At 42.4% G+C, this 14,605-nt stretch overlaps 1 protein-coding gene across 1 annotated transcript in view; it reads right to left on the bottom strand.

The window, feature by feature from the left end:
- The window catches only part of fgl1 (fibrinogen-like 1), a 33,959-nt gene extending 23,687 nt beyond the window's left edge, over positions 1 to 10,272 (bottom strand). The window contains exons 1-3 of the mRNA XM_059989290.1: positions 10,086 to 10,272; positions 9,876 to 9,954; positions 375 to 561 (exon numbers count right to left, since the gene is read on the bottom strand). Of these exons, the coding sequence (XP_059845273.1) occupies positions 375 to 561; positions 9,876 to 9,944 (256 nt within the window). The 5' untranslated portion in view covers positions 9,945 to 9,954; positions 10,086 to 10,272. The remainder of the gene's footprint in view (positions 1 to 374; positions 562 to 9,875; positions 9,955 to 10,085) is intronic.
- Positions 10,273 to 14,605: the final 4,333 nt, after the last annotated feature.

The following is a 14,605-nucleotide window of genomic DNA, read 5'->3' on the forward strand; positions in this document are numbered from 1 at the left end:
CTAATATACATGTGTAAATTAGTTATCAGAATGCTGGGTTGACATGTCACAACTGACAAAATGGATTTTGCCTGAGTGAAAGGCAATATGATGAATCTCTGCTTCAAAATGTGATGTTCAATGGAATGCTTTCCAAGTAGATTGCTGGTTCTGTCGTCCATGTGACAATGAATTGGCAATGTTTGATTTGAAATATTCTCTTCATTCCTTTCATGTCTGGTGGGCTTTTCACGTTTCTCATGGTTTCCTTGTTTGTTTTTGAAATGTGTAATCTTCAAATGATAACCATTTTTGCGCTTCTATATTTTGATCTCACTAACTTATAATGTAGTTTTGTGCTCACAAAAAATAGCTTTTAATAAGTCAAGTGTAACCTGCAAAGTATTTTCTTCCTTCCAGTTCATTCAGGGATTCATCATTTTCTGAAGCATTAATGCATTGTGAGCTTTCTCTCTCTCTCAAGATGCGCTCAGTCTGAAGTTGTTGCTGTTTAATCCGAAGTTCCAGAGCTCTCACCTGAGCCCGCAGCCTTCTCTGTTCCTGAAGGCAATCAATAGGTTCCTTCAAAATTAAAAAATGACAGCATTAGGAATGCATAGCTAAATGCAGGGGACTCAGTTTGAGACAGTACTATGAAAGGCAGCCTACACTGCTTAAGTCAAAACATGAAGAAATATGCACCAATTATAGTTTTTTTTGCGCTGGCTGGTGGCGTAGTGGGATCAGCACCGGACTTCGGAGCGAAGGCTCCCGAGTTTGAATCCAGCCGGCCCCCTTGCACGCTTTCCATCCGTGCTGGGTTGAGCAGCGAGCTAGCAACTCGGCCTTGTGAAAATAAGAAACCCTGTTAAAAAGAGCCATCACGACGACGTCCCAATGACTCCACTCGGAGTTAAGGGCTTTCTTCTTCTTCTGTAGTTTATTTTGGCATGAATAGCACATTCTGAAGTGTTTCCCTCAGGAAATAGAAACATAGAAAACCTCCAGCACAATACAGGCCCTTCGGCCCACAAAGCTGTGCTTAACATGTCCCTACCTTAGAAATTACCTAGGGTTACGCATAACCCTATATTTTTCTGAGCTCCATATACCTATCCCCAAGTCTCTTATCGTATCCACCTATCATATCCACCTCCACCACTATTGCCTGCAGCCCATTCCATGCACTCACAACTCTGCATAAAAAACTTACCCCTGATATCTCTTCTGTACCTAGTTCTAAACACTTTAAAACTGTGTCCTCTCGTGCTGGCCATTTCAGCCCTGGGAAAAAGCCTCTGACTATCCACATGATCAATGCCTCTTATCATGTTATACGCCTCTATCAGGTCACCTCTCATCCTCTGTCACTCCAAGGAAAAAAGGCTGAGTTCACTCAACCTATTCTCGTAAGGCATGCTCCCCAATCCAGGCAACATCCTTGTCAATCTCCTCTGCACCCTTTCTATGGCTTTCACATCCTTCCTGTAGTGAAGTGACCAGAACTGAGCACAGTATTCCAAGTGGGGTCTGACCAGGGTCCTATATAGCTGCAACATTACCTCTCAGCTCCTAAACTCAATCCCATGATTGATGAAGGCCAATGCATTATATGCTTCCTTAACCACAGAGTCAACTTGCGCAGCAGCCTTGCGTGTCCTATGGACTCGGATCCCAAGATCCCTTTGATCCCCCACACTGCCAAGAGTCTTACCATTAATACTATATTCTGCCATCATATTTGACCTACCAAAATAAACCACCTCACACTTATCTGGGTTGAACTCCATCTGCCAATTCTCAGCCCAGTTTTGCATCCTATCAATGTCCCACTGTAACCTCTGACAGCCCTCCACACTATTCACAACACCCCCAACCTTTGTGTCATCAGAAAATTTACTAACCCACTCTTCCACTTCTTCATCCAGGTCATTTATAAAAATCACAAAGAGTAAGGGTCCCAGAGCAGATCCCTGAGGCACACCACTGGTGACTGACCTCCATGCAGAATATGACCCGTCTACAACCACTCTTTGCCTTTTGTGGCAAAGTTCTGGATCCACAAAGCAATTTCCCCCAGGATTCCATGCCTCCTTAAGCCTTATATGGGGTACCTTGTCAAATGCTTTGCTGAAATCCATATACACTACATCTACTGCTCTACCATCATCAATGTGTTTAGTCACATCCTCAAAAAATTTCAATCAGGCTCATTAGGCAAGACCCGCCCTTTACAAAGCCATGCTGACTATTCCTAATCATATTATACCCCTCCAAATGTTCACAAATCCTGCCTCTCAGGATCTTCTCCGTCAATTTACCAACCACTGAAGTAAGACTCACTGGTCTATAAATTCCTGGGCTATCCCTACTCCCTTTTTTGAATAAGGGAACAACATCCACAACCCTAAAAATCCTCCGGAACTACTCCTGTCCCCATTGATGATGCAAAGATCATTGCCAGAGGCTCAGCAATCTCCTCCCTCAACTCCCACAGTAGCCTGGGGTATATCTCATCCAGTGACTTAAGTATTGATAAAATGCTGAGAACACAGCAGGTTAGGAGAAAAATAAACAGATGATATTTCAGATTCAGGGCAGTTTATCAGACCGCGAAAGGAGAGGAACGTGAGCTAGATTTCAACAGCAGAGACTGTGGGATGGGGTGGGTCACTTTTTCTTATTCTAATCAGATGGCCTGGCCTGCTGGGCATGTCCCATTGTTTTGTCTCACTAGTAACATCACATTACTCAGACAACTATCCATATTACGTTTGTAGCTGCTCCATTTGGGCTTGTCCCTGTGAGAATGCTGTTCTTGGACGACAGTTCAGCATTCAACACTATAATTCCCTCCAGGCTTGACAAGAAGCTTCACCCTGCTTTGTGCAATTGGATCCTGGACTTCCTGTCTGATCACTGGCAGGTGGTAAGAGTGGGCTCCCTCACCTCTGCCCCTCTGACCGTCAAATCAGGAGCCCCTCAGAGCTGTGTACTAAGCCCCCTCCTTTACTCTCTGTATACCCAGGGCTGTGTCACCACCCACAGCTCCAATCTGCTAATTAAATTTGCAGATGACATTATATTTATTGGGCTTATCTCAAATAATAATAAGGCAGCCTACAGAGAAGAAGTCATCATCATGACACAGTGGTGTCAAGGAAACAATCTCTCCCTCAATGTCACAAAAACAAAGGAGCTGGTTGTGAACTACAGGAGGAATGGAGACAGGCTAATCTCCATTGATGTCGACAGATCTGGAACCCCAGAGGGTGTACAGCTTCAAGCTCCTCAGTATACACATCTCCGAGGATCTCACGTGGTCTGTACATACCGGCTGTGTGGTGGAAAAAGTGCCTCTTTCACCTCAGACCGTTGAAGAAGTTTGGCATGTGACCCCAAATGCTCAGGGACACAACTGAGAGCATCCTGACTGGCTGCATCACTGCCTAGTATGGGAACTGTACCTCCCTTAATCTGTCTGCAGAGAGTGGTGCAGACAGCCCAGCACAATTGTAGTTGTGAATTTTCCATGATTCAGGACATTTACAAAGGGCCAGAAGGATCATTGGGGACCCGAGTCACCCCAACCACAAACTGTTCCAGCTGCTACCATCTGGGAAACGGTACCGCAACATAAAAGTCAGGACCAACAGGCTCTGGGACAGCTTCTTCCACCAGACCATCAGATTGATTAATTCACAATGACACAATTGTATTTCTAAGCTATATTGACTGTTCTGTGTATATCTTACTGTACATACTATTTATTATAAATTACTATAATTTGCACAGACAGAGATGTAACAAAGATTTTTACTCCTCACATATTGGAAGGATGTAAGAAACAAAGTCAATTCAATTCAAATCGATCAGAGATATTCCCTAGTTCAACTCATGCCTCCCTTGCTTGCTCAGCTGCTAAAAACTAACATGATTTTCTCTTTTTCCCAATTCTAACAAAGGATCCTGGTAAAAAATCGTTAGTCATTTCCACTTTCACAGATGTCACCTGACCTGCTGAATGTTTCCAACATTTTCCGTTTTTCTTTCAGATTTCCAGTCTTTGCTCTTCTGAGCATTTATGAAAATGTTGTCATTGATGTTGAATCAGATCCCTTACTCATATTTACTCAAGTTGACAATCAACTCGAGTATTTAAAATCAAACATATGAATTTGCAATTATTATTAAATATTCTTGCAATTATTATTGCAAATGTATAATTTCTTGACAAACTGCCATGAGAAAATTGGAAAATACAGGATTTCCGTTCCAGATGTCTAGATAAAGGCACTCATTTCTAGATGGTAAATATGCAAGGCACTCGATTCCTAATATATCAAAGTTATTTGTTGAAGCATAAATGAAGTATTGTACCTGCAAAGGAATCTATATTATTGATAGTCTTGTCATTGTTGCATTATAATGAAAAATGTCAACAAGCTGATTCACTTCAAGGTCAATTTTTTGAATTAATTTTTATGCTCACCTGTCAATTGGATTGATTATTTCAAGCTCTGGTAACCTTCATTTGTTAATGCAAACAACTTTGTACTATTAAGGTTAGCCTCTATAGACTTCTGGGAAACTAAATGGTGCTACATCACAAAATAAGTCAGAAGAGTAAAATAAACAGCATTCATATTTTTTGGGAATGTGTACTGCAAAATATGATTACCTAACATGCCAAGAAAAAAGAAAAATCCTATAAATTGCAATGAATTAATCTCATTGTCCTTAGTTTGGAATTAATTAAATGCATATTCAATACAGCAATGATCATCTAACAGAATTCTGACTCTTGAATTGTTTAAAATATTAGTTTATGGAGAGTTAATGCAAAATTTAAACAAATAACTTGATTATTATATTCTAGTTTGTCTTGTTGCATTTAATATTCCTTGAATTTGTTTATTCCATATGGGCTCCATTGTAACTACAATAGGGGAATTGCTGTTGCTTTGTTTAGGGAGGCATTTTAATCCAAATAAACAGAAATTCATCCATGTTACTTTTTAAACCTCAGAGGAAGATTTATCAGGGAAGAGAGTACATAGAACAGTACCGCATAGCTCCCTCAACCTATCCTTATAAAACATGCTGTCTAATTCAGGCAGCATCTGGTATGTCTCCTTTGCACCCTCTCTAACGCTTCCACATTGTTTCTATCATAAGGCAACCAGAATTGCCCAGAACTGAACACAATATTCTAAGTGTGGTCTAACCAGGGTTTTGCAAAGCTGCAACATTATCTTGCAGCTCTTGAACTCATCTCCCCCCTCCCCACCCCAACTAATGAATGACAACACACCATATCGCTTCTTAACTACCCTATCAACTTGCGTGATAACTTTCAGAGATTTATGGATGTGGACACCAAGATCACTCTGTTCCTCCACGCTGCTAATCCTGCCATTAACCCATACCTCTGCCTTTAAGTTTGACCTTCCAAAGTGTATCACTTAACACTTTACTGGATTGAATTGCGCTTTGCAGCCCATCTCTGTTTTCTATCAAAGTCCATGTTACTTTCAAGAACTTTCTATACTAAACACAACTCCACCAGCCTTCGTGTCATTTGCAGACTTACTAACCCAAACTTCCACTTTCTCATTCAAGTCATTTATAAAAAATACAAAGAGCTGTTGGCAATGAACAGATGTCTGTGGAATGCCATTGATCATCAACCTCCAGGCAGAATATTCTTCATCTACTAACCACACTTAGTCTTCTGTGTCCTAGCCAATTATGATTCCACGCAGCCAAATTTCCCTGGATCCCATACCTATTGATGTTTTGTATTAAACTATTAAGGGGAACCTTGTTAAACATTTTATTAAAATCCATATACACTGCATCCACTACTCCACCTTCATCGATTTGTTTTGTGACTTCTGATCAGGTTCATGAGGGGCAATATACCCATTATAAAACCATGCTAACTATCCCTAATCAGACTGTGCTTCTCCAAATGCTTTTAATTCCTGTCTCTAAGAATCCTCCCCAATAGTTTACCCACCTCTGATGTAAGACTCACTGGTCTATAATTCCCAGGATTATGCTTCTTGAATAAAGGAATAACATTTGCCACTATCCAATATTTTGATACTACTCTTGTGGCCAGTGAGGATGCAAAGATCATCGCTAAAGATGCAACAATCTCTCCACTTGCTTCCCATTGTAACCTGGGGTATATTTTGTCCAGCCCCGGAGACTTATCTATCCTAATGTTTTTCAAAAGTTCCAGCACAACCACTCTTTAATGTTGACATGTTCCCGCATATCAGTCTGTGTTACACAATCCTCATATTCGTCACAGTCCCTCTTACAGGTGAAAATTCAAGCAAAGTATTCAGTAAGAACCTTCTCTGACTCCAGGCACATATTTCCTATTTTATCCCTTATTGGTCCACCCTCACTCTGGTCATCCTCCTATTGTTCATGTACATGTAGAACACCTTGGGAGTTTCCTTAATCTGACTTGCCAAAGCCTTCTCATGACCCCTTTTTGCTCTTCTATGTGTATTCTTAAGCACCTTCCTGGCTTCCTTGTAATGCTGTAAAGACCCATCTGATCCTTCCTTCTTAAACCTTAAGTAAGCTTCTTTCTTCCTCTTCATTAGATATTCTTCATCTCTTATCAATTACAGGTTTTTCCACCCTACCATCCTTTCCCTGTCTCAGTGGGACAAACCTATCCAAACCTCCATGCAAGTGCTCCCTAAACAACCTCTATATTTCCATTGTTTATTTCCCTGAACACATCTCTTTCCAACTTATTAGCCCAAGTTCCTGCCTAATAGCATCATAATTCTCCCTCACCCAATTGCAACACCGTCTTTTCCTAACCCTGTCCAAGGCTATGGTAAAGGTCAGGGAGATGTGGTCCTGTCTCTGAAATGCTGACCCACCAAGAGATCTGTCACCTGACCAGGTTCATTGCCTGGTACTGGATCCAGTATGTCCTCAGCTCTGGTCGGCCTGTCTACATATTGTATCAGGAATCCATCTTAGAGAAACATAACAAATTCTCCCCCATCTAAACCCTTTGCACAGGGAGGTGCCAATCAATTTTAGAATTGTAGTCACTCATGATAACAACACTGTATTTTTTGCATCCTTCCAAAATCTGCCTCCCGATCTGTTCTTCTGTGTCTCTGTTGCGATTGGGGCCCATAGAATACCCCCATTAGAGTAATTGCTCCCTTGCTATTTCTGACTTCCACCTACACTGAATCAATCAGACAATATCTCCCTAATGACTTACCTTTCTGCAGTGTGACTAACCCCAATTAGCAAAGCTGCTCTCCCATCTCTTTTACCCCTTTTCCTTTGAACATACAGCAGCCGTTCTTGCTCTTGTGACAGCCAAGTCTTTGTAATAGCCACAAGGTCAAAGTTCCATGTACTGATCCATGCTCTCAGTTCATCACCCTTGTTCTTGATTTTTTTTTTGCGTTAAAATAGGCAGATTTCAACCCATCCAACTGATTGCAATTATACCATATCCACTGACTGTATTTTCTCACAGTCTCTACACATGCTGCATCAACCTGTATACCAACTGCAGCATTCTCTGAGCTATCTTTCTGTTTCCTGTCCACCAGCCAAACTCATTTAAACCCTCCCCAACAGCTACAGCAAACTTTCACACAAGGATATTGGTTCCCCTTGAGCTTTGGTGTAACCCATCCCTTTTTTACAGTTCATATCTTTCCCGGAAGATATCACAATTATCCACAAATATGAAACCCTGCCCCCTGCAGCAACTCTTCAGCCACACGTTCAACTAACAAATCAGTCTATTCTTACCCTCAAAGGTGCATGGCGCAGGCAGCAATCCAGAGATTACTACCCTTGAGCCCTGCTTTTCTGCTTGCTACCTAGCTCCCTATATTCTCTCTTCAGGACCTCTTTTCCTGCCTATGTCATTGGTACCAATATGTAGCATGGCTCTCACCCTCTCCCTTAAGAATGTCGTGGAGCAAATCTGAGATATTCCTGACCCTAATAGCTGGGAGGCAACATACCATCCGGGTGTCCCTTTTATGTCCATAGAATCTCCTGTCTGTTCCCCTAACTATCAAACTGTCATCACCACTCTCCTCTTCTTCTCCATCCCCCACTTTCCTTAGAGCCACAGAACCAGACAGTGTTGGGGACCTGGTCTCTGCAGCTTCCTTCTGGAAGATTGTCTCCCTGAATGGTATCCAAAGTGTCTGCCTATTCCCTTTACTTCTCCTGACAGTGATCCATCCACCTGCCTCCTGCAACTTCAGTGTGACTGCCTCCCTTTAGCTCCTATCTATCATCTCCTAATTCTCTCAAATGATCCGAATGCCATCCAGCTCCAATTCCATTTCCCTAACACAGAGCTGCATCCAAATGCACTTCTCACAGATATAGTTATATGGGAGACAGAGGTCTTCCAGATCTCATATATCTTGCATGAGAAGCACACCACAGACCTGGGATCCATTCGTGCTACTAATAAAGAAAGAGATTTTGACAAGAACTTTGCCTCTGTCTCTTATCACCAAAGCCTCTTGAGCCAAAGTGTAAGTTTCCCACTTTAACTCTATCCCACTCCAACAATAGCCACCCCACTTAGACCTAACTTCTTTCTATCGGCCCTTACCAAATCCCTAATAGCCCAAACGATCTCAAGCTCCAAGTTCTGACAGGCCCCACTCGCTTTTAAACCCACCGCGTACTCTCCACAAGTAATCGTCCCACAAGTAACTGTTCCAAGATTTTGTAACAAATGAGAAATCTGATCTATTAATAAATTAGAAATCTGATCCAATTTATATTTAATATTACACCACTGTAATTTTTGTTAGCCATAGCACTTTATGTTGAAGACATCATTTACTGTCTATCTCCAACGGCAGAGCACAGTCAAGAGTCAACCGCAGTGACCTGGGCTACCCACTGTTCCACAAACTTCAAAGAGCTGCGGTGCAACCCATTAGGACTTCCAGCCAGACCCCTACACTGAAACACGAATCAGGCTGCCGCTCAGGTGCAGGCACAGCAAGGACAGTTATTATCAGCAGAATAAGCACAAGCTATGGGAAGGCCTTCGGGGCAGTGCTAATGAAGGGACTTAGCCTCAGCCACCAGAGGCCGGGTTGCCACTTGCACACTACAATGCCTCACAGGAGGGGTGCAGCCCCAATACGGGCTGGGTGCTGGAAGCACTGCCGGCCTTCTTCAGGAAGCAAGCTGGAGGGGTCCAGCCTGTCTGTGTCACTGATGTGTTCAGAGCCACAAGTAAGAACATGTATTCTGGGAAGATGCTGACAAACCAGATGAAGTTTTAAAACAACCCAGCCACTTCATGGACTCCAGTACCGCTGAACATTGGCTTATCTAGATTTCAATTTCCCAGCTGCCCTCTTACTACTCCTCCGCACTTCACCACCACAGTGCCTGCAACCAATTGGTCTTTTTGCCCAAGATTTTAAGACAATAATAATGCAGATCCGATTTGTCTCCGCACTTGTGACAAAATCGCCCCTCAACAACCAGGATGATCAGAGTGAATCATTCCTGGTAGATAGAGTGGAGGATTTAGAAAGAGCAGTGGTGTGGGAGGCAGAGCTTGGAAGTGGAATGTGAGTGCTTGATTTCCACAGCACAATAGAAAACATCTGGCACAGCACAGATTTCTCTGCACACCCAGTCCCTTTCTGTAAGAGCGACATCCCACCGCCACTTCATACTCAGTTTTCCAATGGTTTTGACAAATTTTTAAAACATTTGCTCGCTGTCGCTTTTGGTTTTCAGATTGCAACTTCCGTGTTTGGGGTTTTTTTTTCCCGACAAAAGGTAGTTAATCGCAGTCATCGCGCCGCTTTTTTTTTGAATATCGCAGTAAACTCACTCACCGAGAGGCAGCAGCTCAGCATCGAGGTGCACACGAGCAGCCAGCACAGAGAAACCAAGGAGCGCCGCATTTTTCAATTCCTGCTCGTGGACACAAAATGAGAGAGAAAAAATAAAATATCCCTGCTTACCAGCTGGAGAGGACTGAGATTCTCGATCCATAACATGAAAATAACCCCGAACGATAAGAGCAGCTAACGAGAAAAACTTACCTTTTTACTTCCTTTTTGAGAACTGAAGTAGCAAACTGTGACTCCAAGTGGCTAACGAGTATCTTGCGAATCAGAAGATTTCAGTTGTTTTCAGAGTTGGAGATTTTTATCTCGGGTGAGTCGGTGATCAGGAATGTTTCCAATGAGATGGTTTCCAAGAGGAAAAAACACACCAATCAGCGGAGTAGGGAAACTGCAGTGGCTCCAAGAAAAGACAATCCAATGAGATGGTTTCCAAGAGGAAAAAAACACACCAGTCAGCGGAGTAGGGAAACTGCAGTGGCTCCAAGAAAAGACAAAAGACGGAATATAATAACTTCGCTTGTTACGCGGGAAGGCAGTCACAGTTGGTTTAACACTTTGTACATGCTGGACACATTTAAAGCGAATTATTGATGAAGACAATAGCGACGGTAAATGCTGGAATCTGGGACAAAAATAAAACAAGCACTGGAAGAACTCAGGAGGTCAAGCAGCATCAATGGAGGCAAAAGGTGTAAATTAATGTCTTGGGTCAAAGCTGCATCGGGACCGAGAGAAGAAGAAAGATTACTAGTACTGGGGAGAGGCGGGACAAAGCATGGTGGATATAGGTGCAACCAGATTGGAGGGGGGGGGGGTAAGTGGGTGGGGGTAGATTGATGGCAGATTGAACGGAGAGGGCAAAAAGGGGAGACGGGATAGGTGTGAGCACCTTATGCAGGAGAGACAAGCAGAAGACCTACAGAGAGAACAATGTGGGAGAATGAGATTCTCCGAAGTTTTGTGGTAAAGAAGAGGAAAACTTCTTCAAGGTGGACCTGTCTTGAAGACAATTTTCAGTAGGAGGACAAGAGAGTCTGTAGGTGTTGGAACCCACACACTGTGTGTTATCCTCTCTGTTCACCTAGATTTGTTCACTTCCCTCATCCTCTTTCCCTCCCCATCACCCACCTGACCACCATTTTACACCTCCGAAGATGGATTGACCCACCCCCTACCAGCTTCCGTCCCTCCTCTCCCCTTTACTACTGTATATACTGGAAAGATTTGCTGTTCCTGATGCAGGCTCTAAACCCAAAATGTCAGCTTACACCCTTTGCCACCACAGGTGAAGCTTGACCTACTGAGTTCTTCCAACATTATGATTTTTGTTCAGGATTGATAGTGTCTATTGTTCAGAGTTCACCAAGTAGAATGGGTTTATTTTTAGGACATTGGACGTAAAGCTACAACCCAATCAATAAGTTACAAACAAAATTGAAAAAGTAAAATTGCAGTTGAGTGGTAACAAGTAAATATAAGAAGAATTTGAGACAAAATAATGTTTTTTTTTGTCTCAGTAAGGGATAGGGTTTCATTTCAATTTTCTGCTAATAGATCAGGCCAGACAATTCTGCTGTGCTGAAGCAGATATGATATTAAACAGATATGCCTATAATTTAGGATATGATCAGAGCACTTGCAGGATGTTGAACAGCAAGTCTCAGGCCCCCATGCTTGGAACTACTTCTAAGTACATGTGAGATTTTAGGCTGTGCCTTTCAACTTCAACTGAAGCATGTTCAGACATCATTTTGCAGGGCTTTTAACGTATGAATGGCAATTCAAGTGCTTCTCTGCCTGTGAATGCAGTAACACAGATCAAATAATGGACCATAATAACACAGTCTGCCATCCACACAATTCATTGAAGGCTTACCTACAGCAAACTTGTTTTATAATTGCTAGTTTCTGCCATACACGGAAGGATCATAAGTGCTAGTGTGGAGATTGCGGTTCATATGAATTTCATTTTTTTTTGCTCTTGTGTCCAAGGTGACCCACATTCCTGTTCCCACTGAAAAGTCTTCTCTGCCGTTGATAGAGGGTAAAATTCTAAAAGTTGTAATAACTACATTGAGGTAAATTGAATAAACATATTTATAGGGCAATATGGTTTCAGCTGAGGTGTGAAGAAGTAAGATTAAAAAACAATATTTTATTTAATATGTTGAGATGAAAATGTGAGGTAGCCTCTGAGGAGCATAAACATTTATGTGGATCTATTGGCCCCATTATCCTATTTTATGCTGCAACATTTCTCATAATTCCAATGAAATTAAACACTTCACTTTTAAAGTTGCATGTAAATATTTAACTTATAACTTTAACTCATAACTCAGATCGACGGGTTTACTATGCACCGTCACAGGTATAGATCTATAGAGACTCTCAAAAGCACAGGTGGAGGAGTATGCCTCATGATCAACTCTTCTTGGTGCACAAATATATCAGTGCTGTCCCAATTCTGCTCACCAGATCTGGAATATCCAGCAGTAAAGTGCCGTCCTTTTTACCTACCACGGGAGTTCTCTGGGGTCGTTTTGGTAGCAGTTTACATTCCACCTCAGACCAATGTCAAGCAGGCTTTAGATGATCTGAGTAATGGGCTCAACATGCACGAAACGACGCACCCTAACGCCTTCACCATCATTCTGGGATATTTTAACCAGGCCAGTCTGAAAAGATCACTAACAAACTACCACCAACAGATGACTTCCAATACCAGAGGAAACAACACACTGGACCCTTGCTACACCACCATCGAGAATGCTTACCGTGCTATTCCACGTACTCACTTCGGGAAGTCTGATCACCTGGCTGTACTTCTACATCTTGAGTATAGGCAGAGACTGAAGACTGCAGCACCAGCAGTGAGGACCAAGAAGGTATGGACAAGGGAAGTACAGGAGTGCCTACAGAACTGCTTTGAATTGGTGACTGGACTGTATTCAGGGATTCATCTTTGAACCTGGATGAGTATGCTGCAGTTGTTACTGACTTCATTAAAACCTGTGTGGATGAGTGTGTGCCTACAAAGACTTACTGTACATTCCCAAACCAAAAGCCATGGATGAACCAGGAGGTACATCATCTGCTAAAGGCTAGTCCTGTGGCATTCAAGTCTGGCAGCTCACTGCTACGGGCGGAAGTTCCCACTTGCTTCAAAAAGGAAACAATTATACCAGTGTCTAAGAAGAATAATGTGAGCTGCCTTAATCACCATCGCCTGGTAGCACTCACCTCTAAAGTGATAAAATGTTTTGAGAGGTTGGTCATGACTGGACTGAACTCCTGCCTCAGCAAGGACCTGGACCCATTGCAATTTGCCTATCGCCACAATAGGTCAACAGCAGATGCAATCTCAATGGCTCTTCACATGGCTTTAGACCACCTGGACAACATAAACATCTACGTCAGGATGCTGTTCATCGACTATTGCTCAGCATTTAATACCATCATTCCCACAATCTTGATTGAGAAGTGACAGAATCTGGGCCCCTGTGCCTCCCTCTGCAATTGGATCCTTGACTTCCTAACCAGACGACCACAATCTGTGTGAATTGGTGATAACATCTCCTCCTCGCTGACAATCAATACTGGTGGACCTCAGGTGTGTGTGTGTTTATCCCACTGCTCTACTCTCTCTATACCCCATGATGCTGTGGCTAGGCATAGCTCAATTACCATCTATAAATTTGCTGATGCTACAAACATTGTTGGTGAAATCTCAGATGATGACACGAGGACATACTGGAATGAGATACGCCAACGAGTGGAGCAGTGTCACAGCAACAACCTGGCAATCAACGTCAGTAAGACAAAAGAGCTGATTGTGGACTTCAGGAAGGGTAAGACAGAGAAGCACATACTAATCCTCATAGAGGAATCAGAAGTGGAGAGAGTGAGCTGCTTCAAACTCCTGGGTGTCAAGATCTCTGAGGATCTAACCTGGTCTCAACATATTGATATAGTTATAAAGAAGGCAAGACATTGGCTATACTATATTAGGAGTTTGAAGAGATTTGGCATGTCAACAAATACACTCAAAAACTTCTATAGTTGTACTGTGGAGAGCATTCTGACAGGCTGCATCACTGTTTGGTATGGAGGAGCTACTGCACGGGGCCGAAAGAAGCTGCAGAAGGTTGTAAATCTAGTCAGTTTCATCTTGGGCACTAGCCTACAAAGTAACCAGGAGATCTTCAGGGAGCGGTGTCTCAAAAAGGCAGCGTCCATTATTAAGGACCTCCAACACCCAGGACATGCCCTTTTCTCACTGTTACCATCAGGAAGGAGGTACAGAAGCCTGAAGGCACACACTCAGTGATTCAGGAACAGTTTCTTCCCCTCTGCCATCCGATTCCTAAATGGACATTGAAGCTTTGGAAACTGCCTCATTTTTTAAAAATATATAGTATTTCTGTTTTTGCACATTTTAAACAATCTACTCAATATACATAGTTGATATACTTGTTTATTTGTTATTATGTTTTATTTTATTTTTTTTTCTCTCTCTGCTAGATTATGTATTGCATTGAACTGCTGTTGCTATGTTTACAAATTTCACATTCCATGTTAGTGATAATAAACATGATTCTGAATCCTGTCTGCATAAGCTCCAGTACTACAAATTAAATCCTTCTATAAATTTCCCTTCAAATTACTTCCTGAGCTTGCTTGTTTCCCTGAGTCTGCTCCACCGTTCAATCATGGGC

The sequence above is a fragment of the Hypanus sabinus genome, chromosome 14, assembly GCF_030144855.1.
Source record: "Hypanus sabinus isolate sHypSab1 chromosome 14, sHypSab1.hap1, whole genome shotgun sequence".
NCBI classification, from domain to species: Eukaryota; Metazoa; Chordata; class Chondrichthyes; order Myliobatiformes; family Dasyatidae; genus Hypanus; species Hypanus sabinus.